This window comes from Phyllobates terribilis, unplaced genomic scaffold (genome assembly GCF_046119375.1).
Source record: "Phyllobates terribilis strain yellow unplaced genomic scaffold, ASM4611937v1 Scaffold_1__5_contigs__length_1240528914, whole genome shotgun sequence".
NCBI classification, from domain to species: Eukaryota; Metazoa; Chordata; class Amphibia; order Anura; family Dendrobatidae; genus Phyllobates; species Phyllobates terribilis.
In genome coordinates, this window is record NW_027362761.1 from 274,839,463 (window position 1) to 274,853,477 (window position 14,015).

Below are 14,015 nucleotides of genomic sequence, written 5' to 3' on the forward strand. Positions count from 1 at the left end.
TCTTGATTGAAAAAAAACAGAAATGTAGAAATTTTTGCAAATTTATTAAAAAAGAAAAACTGAAATAGCACATGGTCATAAGTATTCAGACCCTTTGCTCAGACACTCATATTTAAGTCACATGCTGTCCATTTCCTTGTGATCCTCCTTGAGATGGTTCTACTCCTTCATTGGAGTCCAGTCTTAACTAAACTGATAGCATTTGATTTGGAAAGGCACACACCTGTCTATATAAGACAGGTGCATGTCAGACCAAATGAGAATCATGAGCTCAAAGGAACTGCCCAAGGAGCTCAGAGACAGAATTTTGGCAAGGCACAGATCTGGCCAAGGTTGCAAAAGAATTTCTGCATTACTCAAGGTTCCTAAGAGCACAGTGGCCTCCAAAATCCTTAATTGGAAGAAGTTTGGGACCACCAGAAGTCTTCCTAGACCTGGCCGTCCAGCCAAACTGAGCAATCGTGGGAGAAGAGCCTTGGTGAGAGAGGTAAAGAAGAACCCCAAGATCACTGTGGCTGAGCTCCAGAGATGCAGTAGGGAGATGGGAGAAAGTTCCACAAAGTCAACTATCACTGCAGCCCTCCACCAGTCGGGCCTTTATGGCAGAGTGGCCCGGCGGAAGCCTCTCCTCAGTCTAAGACATGAAATCCCGCATAGAGTTTGCTCAAAAACACATGAAGGACTCCCAGACTATGAGAAATAAGATTCTCTGGTCTGATGAGAAGAAGATAGAACTTTTGGGTGATAATTCTAAGCTTGATGTGTGGAGAAAACCAGGCACTGCTCATCACCTGCCCAATACAAACCCAACAGTGAAACATGGTGGTGGCAGCATCATGCTATGGGGGTGTTTTTCAGCTGCAGGGACAGGACGACTGGTTGCAATTGAAGGAATCATGAATGTGGCCAAGTACAGAGATATCCTGGATGAAAACCTCTTCCAGAATGCTCTGGACCTCAGATTTGGCTGAAGGTTCACCTTCCAACAAGAAAATGACCCTAAGCACACAGTTAAAATAACAAAGGAGTGGCTTCAGAACAACTCTGTGACCATTCTTGACTGGCCCAGCCAGAGCCCTGACCTACACCCAATTGAGCATCTCTGGAGAGACCTGAAAATGGCTGTCCACCAACGTTCACCATCCAACCTGATGGAACTGGAGAGGATCTGCAAGGAAGAATGGCAGAGGATCCCCAAATCCAGGTGTGAAAAACTTGTTGCATCATTCCCAAAAAGAGTCATGGCTATACTAGCTCAAAAGGGTGCTTCTACTCAATACTGAGCAAAGGGTCTGAATACTTATGACCATGTGATATTTCAGTTTTTCTTTAATAAATTTGCAAAAAATTTATTTCTACATTTCTGTTTTTTTTTTCAGTCAAGATGGGGTGTAGAGTGTAAATGAACTTTTTAGAATTTACCAAATGGCTGCCATGAATCAAAGAGTGAAAAATTTAAAGGGGTCTGAATACTTTCCGTACCCACTGTAGCTTAGTTTTTTTTTGTGATGTCATCTAGGAACATTAAGAATCATTATTATGTTGAGGATGTAGACATTCTAGAGCTGCAGAAGACAGTCAAGAATTTGAATATTTTAAAATGTTACAAGTGCTTCTCACTAAATTAGAATATCATCAAAAAGTTAATTTATTTCACTTCTTCAATGCAAAAAGTGAAACTCATATATTATATAGAGTCATTACAAACAGAGTGATCTATTTCAAGTGTTTATTTCTGTTAATGCTGATGATTATGGCTTACAGCCAATGAAAACACAAAAGTCATTATCTCAGTAAATTAGAATAATTAACAAAAAACACCTGCAAAGGCTTCCTAAGCGTTTAAAAAGGTCCCTTAGTCTGTTTCAGTAGGCTCTACAATCATGGGGAAGACTGCTGACTTGACAGATGTCCAGAACGCAGTCATTGACACACTCCACAAGGAGAGTAAGCCACAAAAGGTCATTGCTAAAGAAGTTGGCTGTTCACAGAGTGCTGTATCCAAGCATATTAATGGAAAGTTGAGTGGAAGGAAAAAGTGCAGTAGAAAAAAGGTGCATAAGCAAAAGAGATAACTGCAGTCTTGAAAGGATTGTTAAGAAAAGGCCATTCAAAAATTTGGGGGAGATTCACAAGGAGTGGACTGCTGCTTGAGTCATTGCTTCAAGCGCAACCACACACAGAGGTATCCAGGACATGGGCTATAACTGTCGCATTCCTTGTGTCAAGCCACTCATGACCAATAGACAACGCTAGAAGCGTCTTACCTGGACCAAGGAGAAAAAGACCTGGACTGTTGCTCAGTGGTCCAAGGTGTTGTTTTCAGATGAAAGTAAATTTTGCATTTCATTTGGAAATCAAGGTCCCAGAGTCTGGAGGAAGAGTGGAGAGGCCACAATCCAAGCTGCTTGAGGTCTAGTGTGGAGTTTCCACAATCAGTGATGGTTTGGGGAGCCATGTCATCTGCTGGTGTAGGTCCACTGTGTTTTATCAAGACCAAAGTCAGCCCAGCCGTCTACCAGGATATTTTAGAGCACTTCATGCTTCCCTCTGCCGACAAGCTTTTTGGAGATGGAAATTTCATTCTCCAGCAGGACTTGGCACCTGTCCACACTGCCAAAAGTACCAATACCTGGTTTAAAAACAACAGTATCACTGTGCCTGATTGGCCATAAAGTATTCTAATTTAATGAGATAATGACTTTTGTGTTTTCATTGGCTGTAAGCCATAATCATCAACATTAACAGAAATAAACACTTGAAATAAATCACTATGTTTGTAATCACTCTAAATAATATGATTTTTACTTTTTGTTTTGAAGAACTGAAATAAATTAACTTTTTGATGATATTCTAATTTAGTGAGAAGCACTTGTACTGTACATTGTCAATTCCTATGTCAATTGTCAGATCTTATATTAACATTAATTATTAATGGACATGTTTTGTTTCATAAAGAAATTTAGAATACACTGAAAACACAAGTAATTCCGTAAAGCAAGTAAAGTTCCTCTTGTCATGTACAGTGCTTTTTCAAAATAGATAATAAATATATGCTTAGAAGTAACTATCCATTCCATATACATATTGACAACTATATCCTATAATCTAATAATAATTTTATCTTCTCATCGGTGAAGGAGGAGGTAAGGAGGCAAATATTGAGGAAGAGCCCAAATTATTCTAGCTTCTATCATTGGTGCGGATACTTTTATTTTATTTATACAATGCTACAGAATCATCTAAATCTACATACTTGGCATTTAGATTATGGTACTACATCCCCATATTAATGGAATTAGTTGTTGAGAATTAATTAGTAATCAAAATATATATTTTAGTGGAGTTTGGGACAGACATTTAGATATTATGCCTCATATTAATAACTCTGTAACAGACAGAAACTAGACACTATAATACATCTTAGTGACAAATTCTGTGTCATAATTTAACTGCTATCATATAAAAGAACATGACTGTGTGCATTTCTCCAGTTGCACCTACAGCAGTAGCTTCTGACTTGGCAAAACCCCTGCAAGAGGAGTGAAGACTGTTTTAAAGCACCATTGGCTAATTCCCTGCCACATCTCAGGTTAGTCTGCAAAACCCTCTGGCAAGAGATGTGTAACTAGGGTGCCATTGCCATACACAAGGAATCAGATGGCTGATCCTTCCCAATATTTTCAGGTCGAATACAAATCGCCAGCCTCTGAAGACAAATGAAAAAAATAAAAGATCAATCATTATCAGGCAACAAAATACATAAAACCAATTTTTTTTTTTTAGATATATTTAATCCCTTTTCTAAGTGATCACTTCATATTGCTGGTAGCTTATTAATGCTGATAGCATATTATATTTAGATATCATAATATTTCGGGCAGCATGGTGGCTCAGTGTTTAGCACTGTTGCTTTGCAGCATTGGGGTCCTGAGTTCAAATCCCACCAAGGATAACATCTGCAAGGAGCATGTGTGGGTTTCCTCCTGGTACTTCAGTTCCCTCCCAGACATACAGATAGGGAATTTAGATTGTGAGCTCCATTGGGGACAGCTTGTATGTAAAGTGCTGTGGAATATGATGGCATTATATAAGTAAATCATAAATAATATTATTAATCAACATTGATTAATAATGGGAATTTGATTGTATTAGATTATAGAAAGGTCATATCTAGGGGGTGGCAGTCTGGGCATTTCCCTCAGGTGCCATTGGGCCGCCTGATGTGGTGGTCCGAGGTGTCTCTCAAGTGGCTGCATTTTGCCGCCAATTTTTACAGGGACACCTGTGAACTCCCCTTGTAATGGCGAGAGTTTAATGGGACCTTAGGGAGAGACAGTACCTGGTTTGGTGGATTTTTAGGGCCTTTAAGTGCCTCTGGATGCCTCCAACGTGTGTGTAGCCACACATCCCGCCAATCAGATCACCCAAATTGGAGAGATTGTTCTATTTACTCTTATATACACATAGTCTTTTTCAATAGAGGGATTACTTTGTGTTCCACAATAGCATCTAGTGACACCTGAACTACTGTTGGGTATCATTTTTTTCTTGTTGAATTTGTATGTGGCAGATACATGGAAAATGGGGTATATTGATATGTAGTATGACCACTGTTGTTATTTAACTGTATGTGACTACCCTGAGTTAGATACCTTACAACCGAATATATAGTAGTGTTGTTACATAGATTATTTCCAATTGGATCATCTATATTTGATAGAGATTTATATGATATTCAATTTGGTTAGTAGACTATTCACTATTCTATTTGTAACGTTTTTGTGGCTAATTGATACTTACTAAAAGTTATAATTTAATACCTCTCATTTTTTTGCTTTGTTCCAATATCTACAGTATCTAAAGTATTTTGATACACTGCCGATTTTGCAATTTTTCCCACCTACAAAGAATGGAAAGGTCTGTAATTTTTATCGTAGGTACACTTCAACGGTGAGAGACAGAATCTAAGAATAAAAAACAGAAAATCACATTGTATGATTTTTAAATAATTAAATTGCATTTTATTGCATGAAATAAGTATGTGATCACCTACCAACCAGCAAGAATTCTGGCTCTCACAGACCTGTTAATTTTCTTTAAGAAGCCCTCCTACTCAGCACTCATTACCTGTATTCATTGCACCTGTTTGAACTCGTTACCTGTATAAAAGACACCTGTCCACACACTCAATCAATCACACTCCAACTTCTCCACCATGGCCAAGACAAAAAAGCTGTCTAAGGACACCAAGGACAAAATTGTAGACCTGCATAAGGCTGGGATGGGTTTTAGGAATTGTGGTTCTGTGCTCCCACTGTTAGAACCCTCCTGTTAGTTTTTGCTATCTTGTGTTTTGCGGTCACGTGACCAGCTGCCTATATATTCCAGCTCCGCCCTTCTGACTTTGCTGGACTTCAGTATTGTTTTGACTGTCTCTCTAGCCTGGTGCTTTTGTGCCTATCTCTCTCTAGTTTGCTTGGTCCTCTGGGACCTCTAGTACTTTTTGTCAGTTTATCTTTTGCTCTGCAACAACTTCTGTTAGGAGGTGTCCCTTTTTTTTGTCCCAGTCCTTAGTTCCTTTAGGGACCCCTCCCTTTCTCTATAGGTCTCCGTTCAGACTAGCTGAGGACAAAGGCGGGTCTGTTCACAAGGAACAGGTAGCCCGCTACAACATAGGGGCTCAGCTTAGTCTTACTGTAGGGACAGCTCTCCCCATCTTTCCTTAGCCTGTGTTGCAGATCATAACACCCACCTGGGAATGGATCAGGTTCGGCACTATGCTACTCCGGTCACAGGCGCCGCCATTGTCCTGACCCTGAAGGCGAAGCTACTACACATGCGGGAAAACCATCCCAATCTTATGGAGCATCGCGTTCTGCTGTTGTAGGATGTGTGAGGATGCAGGATGCCTTGTCTCTCACTGATTTTCCCGGTTGCCAGGCAATGCAGGACACTGCTGTGTTTGGCACTAGGCAGTGGTGGGATGTTGTCCATTCTGCTATGCAAGGTAGCAGGGAGTGGTTGTCTGGGGATGATTGGGAGGTATTCAACACCTGATCATTAGACGGGTTATAAAACCCTGTTCCCTGCTCAGTCCTTTGCTGTTTATTACAGTTCCTATGTGCCATTGTGGTGAGTGGTGCTAGCAGTCGTGTTGCCATCTTTTCAGGGGTTTTCTCATTTTCTTTTCTGGTTACACTTCCTGGTGCTTTTGCAGAGGTACTCACCTGGTCCTTGACTAGGCACCGACCGCCTCACCAGACGCCAGCTGTCCGGTGACAGTGGGCCTGGGAAGGGCTCTGCCAAAGTCCCCCTTCCATATACTGGGAGCTGTGTGAAGAGTATTCCTGTCCCTCATGAGCTCGCCTAGCTGGGCAGCTTGCGCCAAGTGCTTCTGTGGCTACTCCTTTGAAGGTTTGGTGCCAGTCTTACTGGGTCTCTCTGCGTAGCGCATAACAATGGGCAGGACAATAGGCAAGCAACTTGATGAGAAGGCAACAACTGTTGGCGCAATTATTAGAAAATGGAAGCAACACAAGATGACTGTCAGTCTTCCTCGAACTGGGGCTCCATGCAAGATCTTGCCTCGTAGGGTAAGGATGATTCTGAGAAAGGTCAGGAATCAGCTCAGAACTACATGGGAGGACCTGGTCAATGACCTGAAGAGAGCTAGGCCACAGTCTCAAACATTACCATTAGTAACACACTACACCGTCATGGATTAAAATCCTGTAGGGCACGCAAGGTCCCCCTGCTCATGCCAGCACATGTCCAGGCCCGTTTAAAGTTTGCCAATGACCATCTGGATGATCCAGAAGAGGTATGGGAGAAGGTCTTATGGTTAGATGACACCAAAATAGAACTTTTTGGTATCAACTCCACTCACCGTGTTTGGAGGAAGAAGAAGAATGAGTAAAACTCCAAGAACAAACCATGAAGCTTGGTGGAGGAAACATCATATTTTGGGGTGCTTTTCTGCAAAGGGAACAGGACGCCTGCACCGTATTGAAGGGAGGATGGATGGGGTCATGTATTGCGAGATTTTGACAAACAACCTCCTTCTCTCAGTAAGAGCATTGAAGATGGGTCATGGCTGGGTCTTCCAGCATGACAGTGACCCGAAACACACAGCAGGGAAACTAAGGAATGGCTCCGAAAGAAGCAATTCAAGGTCCCGGAGTGGTCTAGCCAGTCTCCAGAACTGAACCCTATAGAAAATCTTTGGAGGGAGCTGAAACTCAATGTTGCCCAGCGACAGCCCCGAAACCTGAAAAATCTGGAGAAGATCTGTATGGAGGAGTGTACCAAAATCCCTGCTGCAGTGTGTGCAAACTTGGTGAAGAACTACAGGAAACGTCTGACCTCTGTAATTGCAAACAAAGGTTTCTGCAACTCCAAATATTAAGTTCTGTTTTTCTATTGTATCAAATACTTAATTCATGAAATAAAATGCATAGATTTTGCTTCTTACAGTTGAAGTGTACCTACGATAAAAATTACAGACCTCTCCATTCTTTGTAGGTGGGAAAACTTGCAAAATCAGCAGTGTATCAAATACTTATTTTCCCTACTGTATATCGTGAGTTGTAGCATATTCATGGACCTAGCTGCAGTATACAGTGCTGTTTTGGATCCCATCAGAATTCAGTTTAATAAAGAAAACAGATTAATATTGAAAGCATTTTCTATTGCACACACTTTACCTGTTTGAGGGATCCTGGAGTCCATACTAGTTTATACACCATGTATATTGGAATCCAGATAAAGGATGATGCTCCAATTAGGTATCCAACCCAAATGGTCCATTCCGGATATTTGTAGTCAAATAGCATCAGAGGTGGTTGATCCATAAATGAGCTTACTATGATAAACTAAGCAGATAGGCAGCTGATATGAGAATTCAAATTGTGATCTGTCTGCAAGGGTACTTTCACACTGCGTTTTGGCACCCGTTCATTGGTTCCATCGAGGCTTACATCCAAACCCCACTCACCGCCTCCCCCCGCAAAATGGGATTCAGGCTTATGTGCAGACGGGGCCATAGACTATAATGGTTTGTAGTAGACTGCGTCTGAGTGTCCGTCTACAGTAGGTGTACACACCCAAAAATGATGCACGACAGTCTATGGCCCCCATCGGTGTATACGCCTGAAGACCATTTTACTGGGTGTTCGGATGTAAGCCCTGTTGGGATCATCGAACGCGTGCCAAAACGCAGTGTGAAAGCACCCTAAGGATTTTCTGCGAGAAGCAGTCTTGTGCATAAAACATTTAGCTTTTCTTCAATAGAGAATTGAATAATATTTTGTGGTCAAATTATATCTTACAGTTGTACATATTATACATCTATGTGCGTGATGTGTAATTCAATATTGGTATTTTGTAGTCCCACAGTATTGCTGTATATAGCAAAAATCACGGTCTTTTATGAATGCCAGCCATAGACTGGGTTTAAGAGGAGAAGCGTCATGCCAGGACCGGGGTTCTTTGGAAGGTCCCCGGTCATCATGGCAACACAATGGCACCCCACGTTCACATCACACGCGGGGCATTGGAAAGTTAAAATAGATTAAAAAAAGCCCTGTACAGACTGCAATATAACATGAACAGGATAGTTGATAAAGGTTTCTGTCAATGAAGCCTAGTTGTATTCCTGTAGTGTTAGTATCACAACAATGTAACAAGGGTGCCTAAAGGCCCCGTCACACTTAGCGACGCTGCAACGATCCCGACAACGATACGACCTGTCAGGGATCGTTGCTGCGTCGCTATGTGGTCGCTGGTGAGATGTCAAACAGGCAGGCTCACCAACGATCAGGGGAGCAGCGACATCGTGGAAAGAATCTTTCCACGATGTCCTGCTCCAGTTACCAGCCTGCTGAAGCAGGACCAGGCTGGTAACCATGATAAACATCGGGTTACTAGGGGCACACGCGCACCTAGTAACCCGTTGTTTATCATGGTTACCACTCTGCTACGGTGAGCGGGAGGTTACCGCTCACTTTAGCAGGCTCGTAACCATGATAAACAACGGGTTACTAGGTGCGCGTGTGCCCCTAGTAACCCGATGTTTATCATGGTTACCAGCCTGATCGCTGCTCCCGCTGGTCACACACAGCGATGTGTGCTGACCAGTGGGAGGGCAACGACCAAAAAATGGTCCAGGACACTTTGCAGCGATCAGCGACCTCACAGCAGGGGCCTGATCGCTGCAAAGTGTCTCACATAGCGACATCGCTGGTGAGGTCGCTGTTGCGTCACCAAAACCGTGACACAGCAGCGATCTCGCTAGCGATCTCGCTATGTGAGACGGGGGCTTTAGTCTACTTCCCTTTGTTCCATCACTTTTAATTTAATTGTTGTTGGTGGTGATTTTGTTAGCTGATTGTTCTAAGACCAAATGTAACCTATAGGTGTCTGCCTTGACTTTGCATTGAGATGTAATTACGGTACTCTAATTTTTAAGACATATACTTACAGCAAGAAATGCAGGACTGATTCCCACCCAGCAAACTCTCCAATAAATCCCAGGAGTAAATCCCAGCATGGCCTTCACATCATTACAGAACCTTTGTATTCCTGCAAATTGAGGACAACATGATTTAAAGAGAATCTGTCAGAAGGTTTTTGCTATTATTTTTCGGACTATAAGACACACCTAGGTTTTAGAGGAGGAAAATAAAAAAATAAAAATTTAAGCAAAAAATGTGGTCATGATGCACTTTTAAGGTGGGGAGGGGGTCTTCTGCTGACACTGGTATAGGGGTAATGTCCCCCAATTCTGACAATATCCCCCATCCTGGTATATATGCCCCCCCCATTCCTTTTATACGTGGTCCCCATCCCCATCCTGGTATGCATGGCACCCCTCATCCTTATCCTGGTATGCATGGCACCCCTCATACCTATCCTGATATGCATGGCACCCCTCATCCCTGTCCTAGTATGCATGGTACCCCTCATCTCTGTCCTGGTATGCATGGCACCCCTAATCCCTATCCTGGTATGCATGGCACCCATCATCCCTGTCCTAGTATGCATGGCACCCCTCATCCCTGTCCTGGTATGCATGGCACCCCTAATCCCTATCCTGGTATGCATGGCTGGCACCCATCATCCCTATCCTGGTATGCATGGCAACCCTCATCCCTGTCCTAGTATGCATGGTACCCCTAATCCCTGTCCTGGTATGCATGGCACCCCTAATCCCTATCCTGGTATGCATGGCACCCATCATCCCTGTCCTGGTATGCATGGCACACCTCATCCCTGTCCTGGTATGCATGGCACCCCTCATCCCTGTCCTGGTATGCATGATCCCCCTAATCCCCATTATGCTGCTCATTAAAAAAAAATAAACACTCCTACTCACCTTTCTTCTCTCCTCCAGCTCTGCGTCCTGTCTGCCCGCACTGATCTCTCCATGTGAGCCGCGCATGACGTCACTGCCAGGCGCGGCCTACAAGGAGAGATCAGCTGCCGGAAGTCACTGCTCCCCACGTCGGGTCTGTGTGTGGGCGGAGCAGTGACTTCACTCTCCTTCATAGCCGGCACACAGCGTAGCCGCCCTGCGGCTGCTGCTGCCGGCTATCTCCTGTGCCCGCTCATTAAAGGGCATGAATATTCACCCCCTCTCCACACCCATGGACGTGGAGAGAGGTGAATATTCATGCCCTTTAACAGCGGGCACAGGAGATAGCCGGCAGCAGCCGTAGCGCGGCTACACTGTATACCGCTATTAAGGAGCATGAATATTCAGTGCTCCCACGCCCCATGGGCGTGGGGAGCAGTGAATATTCATTTTATTTAGCAGCGGGGACAGTATAGGCTGTAGTGGGCGGCTACTGCCTTCTGTGCCCCGCTCCTCCACCGATACCACTCCCCCCACACCACACATAAATATACACACCCCCCAACATTCGGACTATAAAACGCACCCCCCATTTTCCTCCAAAATTTTGGAGGAAAAAAGTGCGTCTTATAGTCCAAAAAATACGGTAATCTGACAGCAGCATAACAAAGGGAAAGAGAGCCTTATTACTGGGATGTGTCACTTATTAGTCTGTGTGTTGTACTTTCAATACAATCAGTGTTTTATCAGCAGGAGATTATCACTGCCTAACTAGGTCCCATGTGCATAGCAGTCCTAATCTGTTTAATCCCGCCTTCACCAGTAATTAGCAGTGTGCTCATAATATACACTGTACCCATGGAGCTGCCAATCAGTGGTTGAATAAAACTTTAAAGTGAATCTGTAAACCACATTTGACCTATCTAAACTATTAATATGGCCTTACAGGTTATAGAATGCTGAAAAAGTCCTACCTATATGCCTCATATCAGATGCCTTGCTGTTGAGAAATAATCTTTTATCACTTTATGTAAATGACCTTTTACGCCCATATTAATAGTTTAGATAGGTCAAATGTGGTGACAGATTCCCTTTAAGGTCGGTGATTTCTTCTTCTGTTAGTATTGTGTTTTCCTGTTTTGACTTCAGCTTGTTTATTGACGTTTCTCTTGCCTGACGATTTTGTATCCAACTGTCCATATCACCAGTAGAGGCAGGTTTCTTTATCGTTGATAAAAAAAGATGGTGGCTTAAGACCATGTATTGATTATCGGGAACTTAATGATTACTGTAAAGAATCAGTATCCTCTGCCACTCATCCCTGATCTCTACAACCAGCTGCTGGGAGCCCGTTGGTTCACCAAGCTTGATCTCAGGAGTGCGTATAACCTGGTTCGTATAAGAGAAGGAGATGAGTGGAAGATGGCATTTACCACATCTGAGGGTCACTATGAGAGTATCTTGTGATGCCATTTGAGCTTACTATTGCGCCGGATGTTTTTCAAAATGTTGTCAATGATATAATCGGAGATATCAGTTGTCATCATGTGATTGTCTATCTGGATGACATCTTGGTTTATTCACCTGATATTAATTCACACATCAGGCATGTATGCATTATACTCTAAAGATTTAGCAACAATTCTTTATTTGCTAAACTCAAAAAATTTGTCTTTTTTAGTTCAAGAAATGAATTTCCTGGGGAATATTTTGTCTGCTATTGTCCCCTCTAAGGTCTAACCTATTAAGGAGTGGGTGCAACCCAAGTCTCTAAAAGCCCTGCAGCATTTTCTTGGGTTTGCAAACTATTATCGTAAATTTATTACAATTTTTTCCAAGATTGCAAAACCACTGACTGACTTGACCAAAAGGGGGCAAATGTGGTTAACTGGAAGCCTAAGGTAATCTGGGCCTTCATTGAGTTAGAGGAACGTTTTTCATCTGACCCGATGTTGGTTAAACCCGATCTAGAGCGTCCTTTTATTGTAGAGGTTGACACCTCAGAGGTTGGAGTAGGAGCAGAGCTATAGCAAGTTACCCCGTATCTCACTCAGCTTTGTCCGTGCACATTCTTTTCACAAAAAATTTCTTCTGCTGAGAGGAATTATGACATTGGTAATCGTGAATGGTGCCACTTCCTCGAAGGTGCCAAACATAATGTCACTGTTCTCGCGGACCACAAAAATCTGACTTATTTGCAATCAGCTAAAAGATTCAACCCTTGGCAAGCTACATGGGCTTTTTTCTTATCTAGATTTGATTTTGTTGTGAAGTTCAAACTTGGCACTAAGAACATAAAAGCTGATGCACACTCCCGAAGTTTCTGTCCTTCTCAGTCTGAGGACTCTGAACCAGTTCCTATTTTAGCTGAAGGTATAGTTGTGTTGCCTGTTTCTTTAGATCCTGTAGAAGAGATCCGTAGATCCCAAGAACAAGCCCCTGACACTATCTCTACCCAAAACTACATTGGTGTGAAAAAGTGTTTTCCCCCTTCCTGATTTTTTATTATTTTGCATGTTTGTCATATGTAAATGTTTCACATCACAAAACAAATTTAAATATTAGACAAAGATCACACAAGTAAACAAAAAATGCGTTTTTTAAATGAAGGTTTCTATTATTAACAGAAAAAGAAATCCAAACCTACAGGGCCCTGTGTGAAAAACTGATTGCCCCCCCACCCCCCTTAAAACATAAATTAACTGTGGTTTATCACATCTTTGGGAAGCTGAGTTCAATTTCCCTAGCCACACACAGGCGTGATTACTGCCACACCAGTTTATAATCAAGAAATCACTTAAATAGGACCTGCCTGACAAAGTGAAGTAGACCAAAACATCCCCAAAAGCTAGACATCATGCTGCGATCCAAAGAAATTCAAGAACAAATGAAAAACAAAGTAATTGAGATCTGTCAGTCTGGAAAAGGTTCTAAAGCCATTTCTAAAGCTTTGGGACTCCAGCAAACTACAGTTAGAGTCGTTATCCACAAATGGCAAAAACATGGAAAAGTGTTGAACCTTCCCAGAGTGGCCAGCCGACCAAAATTACCCCAAGAGCGCAGCGACGACTCACAAAACACCCCACAACACCCCACAACAACATCCAAAAAACTGCAAGCTTCACTTGCCTCAGTTAAAATCAATGTTCATGACTTCACCATAAGAAAGAGACTGGGCAAAAATGGCATGCATGGCAGAGTTACAAGAGAAAGCTACTGCTGAGCAAAAACAACATAAAGGCTCTTCTCAGTTTTGCCAGAAAAAATCTTGATGATCGCCAAGACGTTTGAGAGAATACTCTGTGGAATGACGAGACAAAAATATTCTAGAAAAGGAACATCATACCAACAGTAAAATATGGTGGTGGTAGTGTGATGGTCTGGGGCTGTTTTTCTGCTTCAGGACCTGGAAGACTTGTTGTGGTAAATGTCTGGCCATCTGTTCATGACGTCAAGCTGAATCGCACTTGGGTTATGCAGCATAACAATGGCTTAAGAAAAACAAAATTAATACTTTGGCGTGGCCTAGTCAAAGTTCTGACCTTAATCCGATTGAGACGCTGTGGCCGGACCTTAAAAAGGCGGTTCATGCTCGGAAACCCTCCAATGTGGCTGAATTGCAACAATTTTGCAAAGATGAGTGAGACAGAATTCCTCCAGA

At 42.7% G+C, this 14,015-nt stretch overlaps 1 protein-coding gene across 1 annotated transcript in view; it reads right to left on the reverse strand.

The window, feature by feature from the left end:
- Positions 1–2,841: 2,841 nt before the first annotated feature.
- Positions 2,842–14,015, reverse strand: part of LOC141257868 (sodium-dependent serotonin transporter-like) — a 188,122-nt gene continuing 176,948 nt past the window's right edge. The window contains exons 11-13 of the mRNA XM_073672880.1: positions 9,482–9,582; positions 7,707–7,874; positions 2,842–3,709 (exon numbers count right to left, since the gene is read on the reverse strand). Coding sequence (XP_073528981.1) covers positions 3,629–3,709; positions 7,707–7,874; positions 9,482–9,582 — 350 coding nt within the window. The 3' untranslated portion in view covers positions 2,842–3,628. The remainder of the gene's footprint in view (positions 3,710–7,706; positions 7,875–9,481; positions 9,583–14,015) is intronic.